The sequence below is a fragment of the Aulostomus chinensis genome, chromosome 10 (genome assembly GCF_037954235.1).
Source record: "Aulostomus chinensis isolate RoL2024-O1b breed Wild chromosome 10, RoL_Achi_v1.0, whole genome shotgun sequence".
Classification (NCBI taxonomy): domain Eukaryota; kingdom Metazoa; phylum Chordata; class Actinopteri; order Syngnathiformes; family Aulostomidae; genus Aulostomus; species Aulostomus chinensis.
Window position 1 is genome coordinate 13,337,176 of NC_141329.1, and position 12,686 is coordinate 13,349,861.

The 12,686-nt window shown below is 43.4% G+C and overlaps 1 protein-coding gene across 1 annotated transcript; it reads right to left on the minus strand.

Annotated features, from left to right (window-relative positions):
- Positions 1-8,377: 8,377 nt before the first annotated feature.
- LOC147254460 (uncharacterized) lies at positions 8,378-9,507 on the minus strand. The gene is made up of 4 exons (XM_086215876.1): positions 9,494-9,507; positions 9,319-9,412; positions 8,654-9,025; positions 8,378-8,402 (listed from the first exon to the last, which is right to left on the minus strand). The coding sequence occupies exons 3-4, from the start codon at positions 8,944-8,946 to the stop codon at positions 8,378-8,380; spliced, it is 318 nt and encodes a 105-aa protein (XP_086072002.1). The 5' UTR covers positions 8,947-9,025; positions 9,319-9,412; positions 9,494-9,507.
- Between the last annotated feature and the right edge of the window lie 3,179 nt (positions 9,508-12,686).

Here is a 12,686-nt window from a genome sequence, read left to right on the forward strand (position 1 = left end):
TTGTTGTTCAATATCAATGAGCTCCATCTTCAAAAACACCTGCTCCATCTCAGTTGCCATTATTGTCTCTGACCAGAAGAAAACCAAGGAATCTGACAAGAGCCCCCTGAAACCATACAAAGACATACCCCCTTAGCGGCTTGGCAGTGAATTGCAGAGCAACGCGTTCCCTCGACGCAGAACTTCAAATGCTCAATGACAGGGTAGGGTCTACGCCGTCGCTGCGACGCAGAAGCATAAACCAAGCTTAAGCTTTAAGTATCTTCTGTTTTTGCTGTGATGACAATTGACTGTCCAGACTATCTCTGTGGTGTTGTTTAGTCACCTGTTAGCTTCCTGGTATTTACTGACCCATTTTAGGCTCTACTGTCACATAAAACATTGTTTTATTTTTTGCCAGTGTGAACCACTGACCTTATTTCAGACATTTAATCAAAGGTCCCTTGACTTTGGGAAAAGTGACCCAGACGTTCAACAATACTAACTTGAGTTCAAGGTTTTAGGACTTATTCTTACACCACTTATCACAAGTTTTCATCCCAAATCTCCCTTGAGTGGCTTACAAATTTGTCAAAAATTCAATGAAATACTTGTGAAAATATGGTGTGTCTAAGATGAAAACAATCAACTGTTATATTACGTGGCAAAAAAACTAACAACTATATTCTACAATCCTAAAGGATTAACAGGAAAAAGGTAAAACAAAAAAAAAAGACTTCTGAAGGAGGAAGTAATATATCGTGTTAATGTGACTTTTTGGGGTTATTTATTTATTTATTTATTTAATTATTTTTGCATAGAGGAAGCCAATCCTATCTTGTCCCCTCTTCTCTGATCAGTGCCTTCAGTACAAATTTGTTTTGTATTCCTCCTTTCTTTTTCAGTGACTGCAGAAAAATCATCTGCATTGAAGAGTGTACCACAGTGGATTAAACTTCCAGGTGTAAACAGTTGAGGCCACATATTAGAATATTTCCCTACACTCTGAATTCTGAACAACCACATCCCAGCAAGCGGTAGTATGTCTAGCATAGATTTGCAGTTGTGAGTCTGACACCATATGTGGGGGGTGTTGAAGTGGCAGACACTCTGGTTTAACTAGCCCTGTGGGAAGCAAAGACTGAGCGTCACCTCCAAGCTTCATCTAGCAAGAAAGTGTCCATTTTACAGCTCCTTCCTGTCTAATTTATTTGCTGTCCAGGGAAATAAACTACTTTCCAGCACAATGGTGGTCACAAATACTCAGGGAGACTGACACATGGACGTACTTTTATTATAGCTAATCAGCTCTTCAGCCGCAGGTACTATGAAGTGGTAAACAAGTAAAGGCTGAGTGTAAATGAATGGTGATGATTCATCTAACCATCTTCCTTAGCTTGGTTGATTACAACTTACCTCTTTGTTTATTTATGGTACATATTATTGTAAGTGGCTTGTCATGTGCTTCATGTGATGCAGAGGGAACTCAAAGTTCAAAGAGTCTGAATAATCCCAAATGTAAAGTCTCAATAAATGTTCATAAATATATATGTCTATATGTCTAAAAGCACTTGTGATTCCCAAATGCAGAGCAGAGAGCAGGAGAAGGTTAGAGACACAATGAAATGGACACCATTCTGGACTAGCTTCTGGAAAACTCTGTCTGTCTCTGTCTCTGCCTGTTTTTAATGGCAGTTTCAACTTGTGCTAGAAGTCATCAACATCAAGAATATAACTTGCGGAGACCAAGACAAGATAAAATCTTCTCAGCCCTCTGAAGATAATATACAACGATTAACTGATATTTCTTTAATCATTAAAATTGTGGTTTCTGTAGAAATCCTTTAAGATCATTCACTTTTGAAATAAGACATTCTATTCTATTCTATTCTGAGTTCCAACTTGCATAGGGCTTGGATCCCGTTCATTCTTGTTTGCCATTGTAACTCTATTATTATAGAACCATTATTATATACAGCTCTTGGTATTTCATTAGTGATATATCAAGTCACAGTTGGGGAATGCAGTGGTTTGTACTGTTGTTTCACAGTATCTTGGTTTGGACCTGCTATGTGTGGAGTTTGCTTGTTCTCCCTGTGCCTGCATGGCTTCTCTCTGGAGCAAATGGATTTTAAAATGGCCATAAGTGTGAATGGTTGCCTGCCCTGTGATTGACTAGTGATCTGTACCTGGCCTCTCACCTCACATCAGCTGGGATACACTCTAGCTCCCTGCCACTGTGTACAGGATAAGAGTTCTAGATAGTAGATGGATGGATTTCAGCAAGGCTTCTTGTGCCTGTACAATTGCACCTTAGGGTCAAATAAGGCAATGTAAATTAAATATTAATCAGAAGTAACACTAAAATGGAGGGGCCAAAGGGGTTGGTGCAGTGTGGGAAGGGTGGCGCCCAAAAGTGGGGAGCTTAGCAGTCTCTGATCCTCAGCTGTAGAAGATGGCTCTGGGTAAGTGGAATGTCACCTCTCTCATGGGGAAGGAGCCTCAGATGGTGCGTGAGTTTGAGAAGTTCCAACTGGACATAGTCAGACTCACCTCAACACACGGCAATGGCTATAGAACCAGTCCTCTTGAGAAGGGTTGGACTCTTTTTCACTCTGGCATTGCTAGCAGTGAGAGGCGATGGTGAAGGGGTGGCAATATTTGTTCCCCCTCAGCTCAGTGCCTGTACGTTGGAGTTTAACCCAGTGGACGAGAGGGTAATCTCCCTCCTCCTTCAGGTGGGGGGATGGGTCCTGACTGTTGTTTGTGTCAAATAGCAGTTCAGAGTACCCCCTTTTTTGGATTCCCTAGAGAGAGTACTGGAGAATGCTCCCTCTGGAGATTCCCTTGGTCTGCTGGGGGACTTCAACACTCACGTTTACGATGACAGTGAGACCTGAAGAGACGTTCTTGGGATGAATGGTTCCTCAGATATGAACCCAAGCAGTGCTTTTCATTGGACTTATGTGCTCATCACAGATTTTCCATAACAAACACCATATTCAAGCATAAGGGTGTCCACATGTGCACTTAGCAATTACAGAACCCATGAGTGGACATCGGCAGTGAGGTATGCCATCAAGCTGAGGAAGGAGTACTATCAGGCCTTTTTGGCCCATTGGACTCTGGAGCCAGCTGACAGGTACCGGCAGGCCAAGTGATGTGTGGCATTTGTGATCACTGAGGCAAAACCTCTGAGAAGTTCGGCAACACCATGGAGAATGACCACCGGACAGCTGTGAAGAGATTCTGGACCACAATCCGCTGTCTTAGGAGGGGGAAGGAATGACTCAGGACTCAGGTGACTCTTTTCCTTAATTAGGTCTAAATTCTTGCTTGTGTTGTACATCGCTTTGGACAAAAGCGTCTGCTAAATGAAATTGTAGAATTGTAGAATTGTAGAAGGAGTACACTGTCAACACCGTGTATGGTGCAGACAGTGTGCTGCTGACCTCATCTCAAGATGTTGTGGACCGGTGGAGGGCAGTGGCGATTGCGCTAAGACTGCAAGGGAAGCTCAGCTTCCCCGACAATGTCACCAAAAAAAAAAAAGTGGTGAAATATGTACTGCTGTGTGTACATTTATTTCATTTACTAAATACGCTAGAAAGCCTTCATCTTTTGTTCAGAATCAGTTCCTTATCACAGGTAACTGGCGCAACTTCCTTCTCAGTAATCCCCGCAGCGCCACAGCACCTCACACAGTTGGACGCTCAGCTTCTACTGACTTCAGTGGGGAAGCATAGAGCAGGTTGTTCCACTGCAGTGAAACTAAACGGCCATTGGACAAATGCTGGGCTTTGTCCCGCCCATCGGACACTCAGTGTCTCTGGGGGTCTATGGGGCAGTGGGCTGGCCCTGACGCTCAGCTTCTGCATGATGATTGGATGAGCTGTCTGAGGCGGAATCCTTTTTTGATTGACCGCTAAATGAGCCAATCAGCGATCTTGAAGAATAAACATCCACTGGAGCATTTTCCAAGTTTTTCATTCCGTTGTTCTGAACTTATCCGGAGACTTTACCGATCCCCAGCAACTTTGTCTTTGTTAAAAATGACTAGCATTGTGTTTGGCGACTCTGTTCTGTCTATTATGATGTAGACCGGAAAAATGAGCTTCACCTCTTTGAAAGACCAGCAGCCGCCACTGGTGGAGGGAATACTTCGAAGACCTCCTCAATCCTACTGACATGTCTGGCAATGAAGAAGCAGTGCCTTGGGACTCTTTGGTGGGCTCTCCTATCTCTGGGGCAGAGGTTGCCAAGGTGCTAATGTGGCAGCCACGAGTGGAGGGGTACAATGCAGTGGTTGAGGGTACCGTACTCAATTATTTAAGTTGCAACAATGCCACATTGGGAATTTCACACAGATAATTTAAAAGATACACAGGTTTGTACTCAGGGCCAGAGATATGGTTCCACTCAAATAAATTTTATTGTTCACACATGATTAAAATGGTGAGTAAAACATCATTCACTCGGGGAGAGGAGGGGGAAAACAAATAAAACTGGATGGGGAAGCTAGTGAAGATGAGGAGGGATCCACCAAAATAAAACCAAACAAAATCCCCCAGGCTCATGTGACACACACACGGTAGTGAAGAACCAATCCCAGGGGAGCACAGCACACCGACAAAAAAACGGGGGAGATACCACCACCACAAGCACCACCACAAGCACCACCACTGGCCCTCAGTCACTGAAAGGGGGGTAAAACAGTTACTGCGGTCACACCAAATACACAAAATAAACCAGGGCAATGAAAATAACTAAGGAGAATCAGAAATTAGCAAACAAACCAATTCAAATGAAAGGAACTAAGTAAATGAAACCAAGAAAAACAACTTTAATTTAAACACAACAAAATGAAATGGAAACAAATACCGGTAACCAACAATCAAAAACTGAGCAAAACAAGAGAACTTTGGATGCGAACAGAAGACCAACTAAATAACACAAACAAAAGTAGCTCAATAACCAAAACAACTGAATTACTTAACACAAAGTAAAAAAAAGAAACAAATCCAAATTAATCTAACTCAACAAGAAAAGAATACAGCAGAACCCCACTAACGAATCACAGGTACACCATTAAAAAATGGGTTAGCATTAAAATGCAGTGTGTCTCCAGCCACACCAGGTGAAGATGAACCAACAGGGGAGCTGGAAACAAAGCAGTAGCAGTTCTGGTGACATCACTTCACGGCGGTGTTTTTAAAAGTGGATGAGTTATCCTGTTTGCGACATTAAAGTTAGCAATGGGGCTGATAATAATATGGCTGCAACCTGCACTGATGCTGTACATACTTTATCCTCGTTGGAGATCGACACACTTGTGTTTGTGTGCTCATGAGATTGATGAGTGGATTGGTGTGGCGTCTACAGTGATGCGGACGCTGCATCAGTCCGTCATGGTGAAGAGGTAGCTGAGCTGAAAGGCAAAGCTCTCAATTTACCAGTTATCTATGTTCCTACCCTCACCTATAGTCATGAGCTTTGGTAATGACTGAAAGTACATGCTTGCGCCCAAAATGAGTTTCCTCCAGAGGGTGGCTGGGCTCTCCCTTAGAGACAGGATGACCCGGCTCTGGATAAGTGGAAGTAGATTGATGAATGGATGGAAGTAACAGTAAAAAAAAGAAGATTTTAAATGGATATAGTATGGGAATGCATGTTAATATTCTCAGTCATTTCAGACAGAGTTATCCAAGGTGGGTTTAATCAAGTGCTGCTGGATTTATTGTAGATAATTCTCACCTTTCATGAATAACTCTGGTCAACCCTATATTAAGTGCATTTCGTCTTGCTCTATAATCTACAGCTGAGCAAGTATGACTCACTTGAGTTTAGGTTTCGGAAATGGCAGTTGCTAATAAATTGCTAAGCAAGATTATCAAGGTTGTTGTTGACATTAATTATCATCATGCTGAAAACAGGAGAATGTTGAAGATAGTTGCGGTGACATCTAATACATACCTCTGTTTTTTTTTTGCATCATGCATCAAAGTAGTGTTCGCCTCAGAGTTTATTTTCTGCAATAATCAAAAAGGGGAGTAAAAATCCAATTATTTTTTGTTTGAGGAAACCTAAGGGGATTTTGTTGTCCAGGTAGACCTGCAGAAATACATCACCTGCGGCACTGTATTTTTTTCTCCAGAATTTTTCCCCCATTTTCAAACTGACACAAATGAAGGACAACAATAAAACCTAATTAATGTAAATGGACTCAATTTTATATAGCGCTTTTCTACCTTAGCAGTACTCAAAGCACTTTACAGTGTCATCTCATTCACCCATTCACACACTGATGGTGGAGGCTACCATGCAAGGAACCAACCTACTCATCAGGAGCAACTATGGGTTCAGTATCTTGCTCAAGGACACTTTGACATGGTCACCGGGGTCGGGGATCGAACCAGCAACCCTTTGGTTGCTAGACTGCCACTCCACCCCTGAGCCATGCCGCCCACATGTATAATGTATAAAATTCACATGGATGATATACTTTAAAGTTCAAATAGCGCAGTACAATAGATAAATTATCTGTCAGTGTTTACAGTCTAATAAAAAGACAGAAAAATTTTATATACCTCTGGGTTAAAGTGATAAAACTGTTCAGCTGAAGCCTCAGGAGGACACACGAGAGAGGGAGAGAGGTGTCTTAAGGTGGTGACTTAGAAATGGGATCCATTTTACTAATGTCTTCTACCTTTGGAGCAGAGGAGATAGACAAAGGTCTGGATATGTCCTTCAACAGCCTCATGGGTATGGCCTCCATCCCTCCTTGGCTCTTGTTCATAATTTGAGCAACACTCATAAAGAGCTCTTCAGGGAGGGCAGCAAATGGCTGTTTTATCACCTTCAGTCTAATAGGATTCCATGATCCTCATTAAAATCCATACCAGAGCTTTCTCTCTGCCTTCGCTCTCTGTCTGGTCTTTCCCGTGGTCTCATCCATGTCCACTTTACATGTCCATTGATGCAAATGAATGTGCTGTGAACATTTAAATTAATGTAACAACCTCCTCTGTGGCTCACCAGGTACTTGTCACCAGCCACCACTCTGCCTGATCCTTTTACACACTCCTCCCATTTGCATTCATGTAGAATTGTCTCTACTCTCTTTGTCCATATCTGCTTTTTCATTTCATTTTCATGCCTCACCATATCTCTTTTTAAGACAGGGGGCAAACAAGGACTAAAGACAGGCAAGTTGATACCTCCAGTAAGCCACAGCCGAGATCTGTCACCACCTCCATAAATACTTCACCCCACACTTAAAGTGACAGCTTAACTGCATTTGTCACAGCCCCCCATGTGAAAAGGGAAGACACGAACTAGCACACAAAGTTCCATCCACCAACTGCCTGGCACATTAGATCGCTTAAATAGGGCCCAATATCTTTCTGCTGGTGAACTATGAGTCTGAATGTACATGCTTTTACCCTAAAGAGTATCATCAATGTTTCCTTTTGGCCCACAAATGCTGTAGAGGAACATATCTGCAGAAACCCGAGTTGTTCAAAATAAAAACCTTGTGAGGTTTTTTTGAATGATGCCATTTCATCAACATTTTCTGACGCCTCTCTCTCTCTCTCTCTCTCTCTCTCTCTCTCTGTATATATATATATATATATATATATATATATATATATATATATATATATATATATATATATATATATATACTTGAACAGGGTAGGCCGAGGGTTTTGAATCACAATTATGGCAAGGGGACATCCAGTAAGTGTCTTTAGACAAGACATGTAATGCTACACTGGCCTACCAAAGAGCATAAGTGATACAGATCATATGGTGTGTCCCAAATCGCATACTTCCATACTGCATACTTAAATTTTCAACTTGAGCATACTAAGAATACTATGTACTCAATCGCACAGTTCGCAAGTTTCGAAGGTGCAGTGCTGTCCCAAACGCATACTGCCGTGCTGTGCACTCACCAGAAATGACAATGGGATGTTGTATGCCGATTTGTGACTGCCTAGCACCACATCAGCATCAGCTAATTACGCCACCTGTTGCCTGCGCTACTTCGTCGATGTTTGGAGTAAGACAGCAAAATGAACGATCATCGCGCATTGTTACACCACAACGTGATGTCCTCCTTCTATTGGTTGAAGATGCAACGGCATGTAGAGTTTATTTGTGGGATCTATTTAGCAAAACATTTTGGTGACAAGTCATTTTATTTTTTGTAACCAGTGTCCACACAAAAATTCAAACCTGTCCCTGTAATTTAATGTAAAGATGACTCTGTGCAAGCCAAAGTACTAAACAGTAAAAATACGCAAGTCTTAAAAGTATGACTTATTTATAGCAATAGTTTGAGTGACTGGCCCATTGTTACACCAATTGCATCATGAATATTGATGCATGAGTGTTAGATCAGCATGTTCCTGTTGTAGCTGCAAGGGTTGAGGCAGTTAGACTCAAAGTACAACAAAATTTAACAAAAAACACACCACCATTAATATAAATCAAACAGATTTTATTTCACACTTTTTTTGTCTTTTCCTCAGCCTCCATCCCCCACCCCCTCTCTCATCTCCCTCCACATCATCTCCTCCCTTCAACCACTTCCCTGTGTCTTCTTTCTTCCCTCTCAAGATCCTCTCTTCTTCTTCTTCTTCTTTCCTCTCTCTTCAGGTCCTCCTGCCTTCTTCTTTCCCCTCTCTCCATGTCCTCTGGCCTTCTTCTTTCCTCTGTCTCTTCACGCCTCGCCTCCCTCTCTTTCGCCTCCAACTCCAGCTGGGCCTCCTTTTCTCGCAGCTCCCTCAAAGCCTCCACAACATCCTCCCGCTGTCTCTTTGGGATGGATGCTGTGGAGCTGTCCCCTCCTGGGCTGACCACAGAGGGGGGTGAAACAACTTCCGCATCATGGGCCTGGGACAGAGAGGCAATGAGGACAGGCGGTGTGATTGACGGCCTGCCCCCGATTGCCTCATCCATCAGTGAGTACCACTTCCAAGAAGTGGCAGTGGTCTCACCCCCCCTCCGTGCTGACCCCAGTTTTAGGGCACTTGAGGTCCTGTGCAGGAAGGACAGCAAATTGCAGAAAAACAATTAAAATTATGTGATAAAGACTGCGTACCAAGAGTGCATACCATAAAGAATCAACTTATTGCCACATTACATTGAACCTACCTTATAGTTTTGTTTTAGGTTCTCCCATTTTTTATTTATTTATTTTTTTAATAAAGGCTGGGGTTACACTTCCCTCCAGGCCCTTTTCTGCAATGAACGCCCTGGCAGGAAATTTTATAAAACATTTCATCCAATTTTTAACAATAGTTTAATATTATGACTTGAGCATTCACTTACTCATAACCATTTGCAGTGGTGTGGTTCCTCCCAGTGAACAGGGAGGCGTTCTTAATCTGCCAGGCAGTAAGGGTACTGGTTTCCTCATCTGTCCCTAGTAAGAGCAAAACATATAATGTTACAGACGAACGAAAAGTAAACATGCTAGTAATGACATGATATGCTCCAGACAAACCTCCATGGCTGACAATGCCTCTATTCACAGGCTATCTAGCCTAGCTAGCCAACAATTACTGCCATATTTTGCAAGTATTTACGATGAGGCAAAGGCTTTTCTGATATCGGTGCAGCAGACTGAGGTGACTGAGAAAGCACTGCAGTGCACTGCCGCAGTTAAAATACAAAGATAAATAAAATGTCGGAGCAGGTGCTTCTGGTCGTTTAGTCCCTGAGCAGACTCTGCTGGCCTGCTGGTAATTTTTACTTGCCATGGGTAACACCTCGGAACCTGGCAGCTACTAGCTAACTAATATTAGCATTTGTGATACCGTTCGCGGTAAATGACAAACAATAAAAACAGGTTACACCACAAATGTACTGTGAACAACAAGCATTGGCAGTGCTTGGTGGAAAGAAAAATTGTAATGGACAACTTATTGCCAACATTTGTACAAGGCTGACACGTTGGTCAACCGACCTTCACCGCTGTGTGCCACCATTTTTATCGATGAAATGTGTTCGGTGAGTGTCCACAGTCACTTACCAAAAATGTTGGCCAATTTGAGTCCATCATCTGGGTACTATTGCATTCTCAAATTTCGCATATTCAATTTGGCATCAGCAGGTGGCCTATGGTAATGAAGAGGAGAAAGGGTCCTATGCTGCATTAACCACACTTACGCAGCAACTGGCAAAGCAAGTGGCAAACATCCAACGGCAGTTAGCAGTACTAACAGCTAACCAGCATAAGGCCAAAACTGCTTTTCCTTCTAAATCATCTGCCAGTAAACAGGTTGATAGACCAAAATCAGAGAAATTTGTTAAGCATGTGCCTTCATCTCAGAAACCCTTAAATGTCAGACCAAAACCAGGCTACTATTTCAGGTGTGGAGAGGATGGTCACATCAAATCTTAGTGTGATCCTAAAGACTTTCTGGGAGCAGATATTGATGTGCCAACTCTTGCTCTTGTGGTTCCAGATGTGCCCCCCCCTCAAACCCCATCTCAAGGGACAAACACTTTGGATGTGCTCTGTGAGCAGTATGCACCCACTGCCCAGTTACTCCCCACTGGTGTGCTGGTACAGCCTGGTGTGCTCTCAGACGCCGATGTAGACAACAACAGTTTCACTGTTCTCATACAGAATGAGTCCAAAAAGACAACTTCCATCCCAGTTGGGACCGTCATTGCTGAAATGTATGCTGTGGACACAGTTACCCCAGTCCAGCCTTCGACCCCACAGCTGAAATCTTAGACCCAAGTCTCTTCAAGTTCGGGGACTCTCCCATTTCCGAAGAGTGGAAGAGTCAGCTTCAGCAGAAGTTGGCTGGGAGGCGGAATGTCTTCTCACTGCATGAGTGGGATGTTGGTTGCGGCAAGGGTGTTGAACAACACATATGCCTGCATGACTCCAGACCCTTCAGGGAAAGGTCAAGGAGACTAGCCCCTGCAGACATTGACGATGTGCGGCGGCACATACAACAACTACCAGCTGCTGGCATTATCACCAAGTCTCGTAGCCCCTACACCTCACCAATCCTCGAAGTCCACAAAAAGAATGCAGCTATAAGAATCTGTATCGACTACAGAACTCCTTACGACCGCACCACACCAGATCAGTACACAATGCCACGCATTGACGACACCCTGGATTCTCTATTAGGCAGCCAGTGGTTCTCAGTCCTAGATCTGCGCAGTGGCTACTATCAGATTGAGATGGCTCCGAGGGACAAAGAGAAGACGGCATCCATTTGCCCTCTCAGTTTCTATCAATTTGAGCGCATGCCACAGGGAATCACAGGAGTGCCGGCAACGTTTCAACGCTTAATGAAAAAAGCTGTTGGCCATACGCATCTTTTGGAAGCTCTTGTGTGCTTAGATGATATAATAATTTTCGGCAAGACACTTGAAGAGCATGAGCAACGTCTCTTCAAGGTACTGGATTGACTGGAGGAGGTCAGATTGAAAGTTTCCATTGACAAATGTCAATTCTGCCAGCCCGAGTTTAAGTATGTGGGTCACATTGTTTCTGCTAATGGAATAGCTACTAATCCAGACAAAGTGAAAGTAGTCTAGCACTAGAAAGAGCTCACTCACCTGGCACACCTGAAACCACGGAAGTCCTTCCTCAGATTCTGCAGTTATTATCAAAGGTTTATTGCAGATTACTCTGCCATCGTCCGTCCCCTCTCCGAGCTCAGCAAGGGCGATGCCCCCCCTTGGTCAGACCCCAAGTCCAAAAAAAGTGTCAACCCAAACAAAGTCTATTTCAAGCCATCAGAGCCCTTCTGATAATGGTGGACTCAGTCCTGACAGGAAGCTTTTGAGCGGATCCGTGACTGTTTGATCAATGCCCCAGTGTTAGCATTCGCTGACCCCACTAAGATGTACCTCTTACATGTAGATGCCAGTTTGAATGGTGCTATCTTGAACCAGGAATATCCTGAAGGCCTCAGACCAGTTGCTTTTGCCACTCGGAAGCTTAAAGACTCAGAGCACAACTATCCAGTCCATCAATTGCAATTTCTGGCATTAAAATGGGATGTTGTGGACAAGTTTTACGATTACTTGTATGGAGCTAAATTTATTGTAAGAACTGACAACAACCCATTAACATTATGCGTTGACCTCGCCACCTATGATTTCACCATCCAGTATCAACCTGGGAGGCACAATATCGATGCTGACTTGTTGTCTCGACAATATGCTCCAGAGGAGGCGAAAGAGTGGATTACTGTCCCACCTGCTGGCCCCAAAGCCCTCTGCATAAGAACCTGCATCAGTGAAGAGGCTGATGTGCCTGACACATTGTTGTATCCGCTGAGAGCTCCTGCTGCAGCTGTACCAGAAGCCTACATGTTCCCAGTGAACCTTAGCATGAACATGCTGGACCAGATAAGTCCAAAAGATATCCAGGCATCAAGATATGGACCCAACACTTGGGCCATTAAAGAAGGCACTGTAGAAGAATAAAGGGCTGACTTGCTCAAAAAATGACTTTCCTGAGACTGTGCTGCTCCTGCGTGAAAGCCGCAAGTTGGAATTAAAGGATGGATTGCTCGACAGAGTAAAAGAAAAGATGTGTGGGAAAACAGCTCAAAAAACTTGTCTTACCAGCAAGATACTGCCCAATTGTGTTAAGGTCTCTACATGATGAGAGTGGACACATGGGAATAGAACGCACCACCGAACTGATCAAAGACAGATTT